The following is a 6,785-nucleotide window of genomic DNA, read 5'->3' on the forward strand; positions in this document are numbered from 1 at the left end:
ATAGAAAGAAGGTGGTGGTAATAAATTATTATAATCCGTGTAAAGAGCTGAGATTAGATGACCTGGAGAAAGTAGAAGGCCAAGATGCAGACAATGTTATATGGTGCGGGGATTTTAATGCACAGCACATTATGGGGAGGAGAGAAGACAGATAATAATGGGCAGGTAATAGAAGAGATGCTGAATGATAGGAATTTAGTGTGTGTGTGAATGATGGGAGAAAGACGAGGATAGATGTAAGAACTGGAAAAGAGTCGGTGTTAGATCTTACATTGGTGTCCAGTAGATTGGCGCCAAGGTGTGAATGGGAGGTATATGGAAGAGGGACTATAGGGAGTGATCACTATCCTGTTATGTGTAAAATGGGTATTGAGGTGGTTTTGCAAATGGAGAATGGTTGTGGAGGATGGATTTTTAAGAAAGCAAATTGGGAAATATTTAGGAGATTGAGTGATGAGCATCTCAGGGAAATCCAAGAAGGAAATGATATCGATGAATATGAAGTGAAAGTACGGCAGAGTATATGCATGGCTGCAGAGGTTGCAATACCTAAAAGTTCAGGAAAAAATAAGAGGAAGGCGGTTCCATGGTGGAATGACAAATGTAAAAAGGCAGTCAAAAGCAGAAATAGATCCTTTAGGATACTAAAGAGGACCCATAACTTTCAACAATTGGTTGAGTACAAGAAGCTGCAAGCAGTAGCTAGAAGAACTATAAGGCAAGCAAAAAGAACATACTGGAGGGACTACTGCAGCTCCATAGGGAATACAACCACTATAACTGAAGTATGGGGAATGATAAGGAAAATGGAAGGAAATAGAAGAGAATGGAGTTACCCAATCCTGTCAGATGGGGAACAGGTGGCCATATCAAATGAGGAGAAGGCAGAAATGATGGTGAACACGCTGAGTAGAATACACAGTTTCGATCATTTATCAGAAGAGGAGAAAAGAAGTAGAGAAGAAACCAAAAGGGCACATGCAGAAGCAATTCAGAAGAAAGGAAGGATAAATGATAAATATAATGTATCATTTACAATGAGGGAGCTAAAGAGTGCACTGGCTAATTGTAGGAATTCAGCCCCAGGGAAAGACAGTGTCTGCTATGTTATGTTGAGACACTTAAGTGATGAGGGATTGGAGAAACTTTTGAGGCTGTATAATAAAGTCTGGGAAGAAGGAGTAATTCCCTTAGGGTGGAAGGAGGCAGTTATTATTCCCATGAGGAAACCGGGGAAGGATGCAAGCAAGCCAGGAAACTATAGACCAATAGCTCTAACATCGCATATGGGAAAACTAATGGAAAGGTTGGTTAATGGAAGGTTGATGCATTTTATAGAAGAGAGAGGACTGATGGTTAATTGTCAGAGTGGTTTTAGGAAAGGGAGAAGTACGACGGACTCAATAATATGCTTAGAGGATGAAATAAGGAAAGCTCAAATGGGAAAGGAAACGGTGGTGGCTGGGTGTGTTTTTTGACACGAGGCTCACATGGAGGGACCATATACGGAAAGTCATAGACAAGTGCAAGAAAGTGTTGAATATGATGAGGTATAGGGCTGCACGATTCTGGACAAAATGAGAATCACGATTTTTTTGCTTAGAATTGAGATCACGATTCTCTCACGATTTTTTTCCAATATAAAATTTATTGCACTTATTACTTTAACTTTGCAACAGCTGAACAAAAATATAATAACAATAAACATCTCTTGTCTTCTTTACACAAACCTTTGAATAATTTAAACAATAATAACAATTTTGAACAATATTTGTTCCTCCCTGAGTTGAACACCCTTTCAGAAAGGGGACTTGTAACAGATCCTGTAGTTCTGAGGCAACAAAGTATTCCTCTGGCTGCTTTTTGCTGTAACAGCTGACATTGAACAAAAAAAACATAAACATCTCTTTTGTCTTTAAATAATTTTAACAATAACAATTTTAACAATATTTATGTGCAATATGTGTCAGGTGATGAGAAAGGTAGATGTTTCTCCAAATGTAATCCACAATCATTAACAAAATATAACAACATGATAGTTAACCATGACAGGACTACAACAACCTAGAACATAGGCCTAGTCCTTTTTTTATGCAGCCATCTTTAAAAAAAAAAAAAAAAAATTTTTTTTTTTTTTTTTTAAATCGTCGTCATTTGGAAATGAGATCGCGTTCAAGCATGAATCGAGATCGCGATTTTTTAACGATTAATCGTGCAGCCCTAATGAGGTGCTTAGCTGGATTAGAGTGGGGAGCAGATAAAGCATCACTAAGACAGATCTATGTGTATCTGATAAGATTGAGAATGGAATATGGAAGTTTGGTGTATGGGTCTGCCTCCAAGTCTGTGCTGGCTGGGCTGGATGTAATCCAAGCTAAAGCGCTGAGGATATGTACAGGAGCAATAAAATCATCTCCGGTGTGCTCCTTGCAAGTTGAGATGGGAGAAATGCCTTTGTACCTGCGGAGAAAACAGCTTCAGGCTAATTACTGGGTGAACCTGATGGGTCAAAGGGAAGATCATCCTGTCAGAGTGGCTATGCAGGCAACATGGGAGAGAGGAATGAGGGGGGGGTCTAGTTTTGGATGGACAGGGGAGAGGGTGGCTCGGGAAGTTTTAATTTATGATAAAGAGTTCTGTCCTGTGGTGTTGTGGCCTGTGGTACCTGTATGGGAGCTTCAAGTCCCAATGACTGACTTGAGATTACTGGAAATGAGGGAACAGAATAAGGGAGCAGAATTGGTCACTGAGTTTCACTGTCATGTAGCCGAGAGATACAATAGTCATGTATTGGTTTTCACAGATGGGTCTAAAGACCAAGAGACAGGTACTACGGGTGCAGCCTTTACCGTGCTCAGGCAGAATGTTGAATCTTATGTGAGAACTTCTAATTTTCTGAATGTACATACTGTTGAGTTGTATGCAATTTTAATAGCAGTGAGATGGGCAGAACAGCTGATGAATTGTGGAGTGCTGATTTGTTGTGACTCTGTGTCTGCGGTGAAGAGTGTTGGGATGGGGATGTCCAAGGGGCGGAACGATCTGGTGTATGAGATACTGATAGCAAACCAGATGGTGAGAAGGAGGGGTGTTGAAGTGGTGCTGATGTGGGTTCCAGCACATTCAGGCATTCGGGGCAATGAAAAAGCAGACGTGTTGGCTAAGAGAGCAGTGGAAAAGGAGAGGGTGGATGCCAACTTAAGCCTGTCTAAGGGTGAAGGGAAGAGCATAGTGTGGAAACAAATCATCGTGGAGTGGCAGAAGGAGTGGGAGGAAGGAAATAAAGGAAGGCATTTGTTTTCAGTAACGGGGAAAGTGACAGATTCAGTGAACACCGGAGGAAGAGGGAGGAGAAAGGAAGATGTCATTTTCTCCAGGTTAAGGATTGGGCATACTGCTCTTAATAGCACGCTGCACGTCATGGGTAAACATCAAAATGGACTATGCTCCGAGTGTCAAGTACCTGAGACAGTACAACATGTGCTTATTTGCTGCAGGAGATACAACAGGGAAAGAGCTGAGCTAGTGGCAGAGCTGCAAGAAATGGGTGTGAAAGAAGCTACAGTTAGAAAGAAATGGGTGTGAAAGAAGCTACAGTTAGAAGTATTTTGGAAGGGGGATCGAGTGGAAGAGGGAGGCGGAGTTTGTTTAAATTTTTACATAATACTGGTCTGATGAGGAGAATATGAATTCCTGAAAGATCCAGAAGATGGCAGCAATGCAACTAACTGGATGCAAGCTGCCGTTAAACCCCAAAGAAGAAGAAGAAGAAGAAGAAGAAGTAAACAGTCGCTCACAATGTGTAACGTTAGTGTTAAAGGATTTACAAATGTTTAAATTAAGTTGATAAGTAAGGTGTATCTAGAGTTACCACAGTACTCTAGCTTAGCATAATGAATTGAAGTCTATGAGAAGCATTAGCCTGCGCCAGTAAATGTGGAAAAAACGAACGTCACTGCAACCCCAAGCTAGACTTACTGACTATAAAGACACACTCACTGTGTGTAACATGCGTGTGAGCGCGTCTGTCGCCTTTCAAACAAAAGTTACTTCACAAAATACAAGTGTGGAGGCTTTTCTAGAGTGGAGGTTAACTTTAGGCATTTAACGTTAGCTTTTAGCTCAACCAGCCGTGTTGTGGCGTCCACACACAGCCTGTGTGTGTGTAGCTGACAAAATACAATATCATGTGTCCAGGCGAGGCTTTTCTCGGATGGAGGTTAGACCAAAGGACGTCACGTTAGCGTCACGTATTACACGTTTTCAGTCTTCAAAAAGATTTATTTCATACACATGTACAAACAAGACAGCTTGGGGTTGCTGTAACATATCATTAGAGGATGATATAATTGCATGTGATACCTATCCTGTGTGTTTCAGTTTAAGTAAAGTGATTTTCTGATTTAACTATTATTTCTAACCAAACAATATGCATGATTTCTTCAGGGGCAGACAGTGATAGGGAGAGACAGTGAAAGAAAGCAGGATGAAAAGGACTCAAAACATTGAGACCTTTTTCTTGATAAAGAAAAAAAAAGCTGGTGATCAAGGTATCAGTCACTGCATCCTGAATCAGTCACACTCAAACTCACACACCACCTCTGCCACAATTGGGCTGGACTACTGTGGAATGGGCAATTTTAATTTAATCTAATTCAATTCTGTTTTATTACTTTATGTCTATTTTAATGCGCCTTATTGTTGATGAGTGGAAGTGTGGTTGTTGTTTTTATGAGCTAATGGACAGTTGAATCTATCTATCTATCGAATAGGAAGGAATAGATAAGTGGCCTATAGCATAAGAAGTTTAAATGAACTGAATAAGATATGTCCACAATGTCAAGAAAGGTAGCAGGATGTCTTTAAAATAGATCACATTTGAATAAGTATTAAAAGTTCAGTTAATGTTATACTCGTATTGACATTTTGAGTAACTGATACAACTTTTCCCAGGAACTTTGCACAATGATGAGACTGCGGGCCCATCATCGACAATTCAGCATTCTGCAGGTAAGCTAAATATTTAAGTCATAATGGATAGCTCTAAGCAATTAAATAAAAACAGTGTGTGTTTAAATAACTTCTTGATGCAATAATTGAATATTTCTTTGTGTGATCAGACACTTCCCCTAGTGATCAGTTAGGTCACGAAGATACCACCCAACAGGAGACTCTCTGTAGTAGTGGTGGAAGCGGCAGTGACACTGAAGAGGCTAGCCATACTTCGCACCCCACACCATCCCACCAACTGGGTATTTGATCTCTTTTGCTTTAAGATTTCAGAAAGATGATCAAGTCTAGTGCATTACTTCAACAGGAGACCCAGCTTTTGTTCACAAGATTGGTTTTGAATTCAGTACCACTGAATTCTACATTGTGTTTTATAAATGAAAAGCCATGTATTATGCATAGTTTAAAATTGTATTTCTTGTTCCCCTTCTTTCCAAGACATATCCCGGTGTCCAGCAGACGGACCGACACAGCCTGTCCTTAGGGTGTATCCACGGACTGTGCAGGGGGACAGAAAAAGAGCCTTCAACCACTCATGGTTCACGCACTTCACATGGTTGGAGTACTCACAAAGTTGTGACTCTGCATATTGCTTTGCATGTAGACACTTTAGCTTGCCCAACACCCCTGAAACACCCTTTACAGCACAGGGAGGTTACTCCAATTGGAAAAAGGCCATGTACAAAGATGGGGGGTTTAAATGGCATGAGAAATCAGAAGGGCATGTTAATGCAATGTTTGCCTGGAGTGAATACAAAAAAAATATTCTCAGAGATTTTTCTATACGAGATGCTTTGGACCAAGCCTACAAAAAAAAAGTTGAGGAAAACCGGACGTACATAAAAACAATTGCTGAAGTGCTTCGTCTTACAGCCATGCAGAACATTGCTCAAAGGGGACACATCGAAACTGAAGGCTCACAAAACAAAGGAAATTTCCTAGAACTGATTGAACTGATTGCAAGACACAATCCACTGATTGCAAAAAAAATGAATGCATCAGGCAATGCCAAGTATCTCAGTAACACAATCCAGAATGAAATTTTGGAATGCCTGTCAGATATGGTCCGGGAATCCATCATACAGGAACTGAAAGAAAGTGAGGTTTTTTCTGTTATTGCAGATGAAACAAAAGATCTTAAGAAAAGTGAGCAACTGTCATTAGTACTGAGGTACTATTATAATGGTGCAGTTCATGAGAGCTTTTTAGATTTCCAGAGAGCCAGTGAATTAGATGCAGCAGGACTCAGTCAGAAAATAATACAGTGTCTGGAAAGATATGGCCTTGATTACAAGTCTAATCTTGTAGGTCAAGGTTATGATGGGGCAGCGGTGATGTCAGGGAGATGCAATGGGGTTGCAGCAAGGATCAAAGCAGAGGCTAAACATGCCTTTTATGTTCACTGCAACGCACATTGTCTCAACCTCGTTATTGTTGATTCAGTGAAAGCAGTGCCTGAAGTTGATTGTTTTTTTGCATTGCTGCAGGAGACTTTAGAGGACTGTAGAGCTGGATCTTGTTTTGATGATCTTTGGCAGCAAACTGTGGAGACTGCAAAGAAATGTAATGTTGCAGTTGAGGCTGTTGAGAAAAGGAAACAAAGAGGGAGCTCCAGACTTAGTGAGTATCTTGTAGAATCCACTGTTGGTCAACGTAGATGCAAGGAAGGGGACAAAGATAAGTTCAAGATTGATGTATTTTACCCCCATCCTGGATCATTTGAATGCAGAACTTCAGAGACGGTTCAGCAAAAATAACTGATATAATGAGGGGTA

At 40.5% G+C, this 6,785-nt stretch overlaps 1 protein-coding gene across 1 annotated transcript; it reads left to right on the forward strand.

Annotated features, from left to right (window-relative positions):
• The first annotated feature begins 4,446 nt into the window (after positions 1-4,446).
• LOC133446390 (zinc finger MYM-type protein 1-like) lies at positions 4,447-6,785 on the forward strand. The gene is made up of 4 exons (XM_061724411.1): positions 4,447-4,550; positions 4,954-5,010; positions 5,121-5,252; positions 5,449-6,785. Exons 1-4 carry the CDS (start codon positions 4,487-4,489, stop codon positions 6,765-6,767), a joined length of 1,572 nt encoding a protein of 523 aa, XP_061580395.1. The 5' UTR covers positions 4,447-4,486; the 3' UTR covers positions 6,768-6,785.

Source organism: Cololabis saira, chromosome 6 (genome assembly GCF_033807715.1).
Source record: "Cololabis saira isolate AMF1-May2022 chromosome 6, fColSai1.1, whole genome shotgun sequence".
NCBI classification, from domain to species: domain Eukaryota; kingdom Metazoa; phylum Chordata; class Actinopteri; order Beloniformes; family Belonidae; genus Cololabis; species Cololabis saira.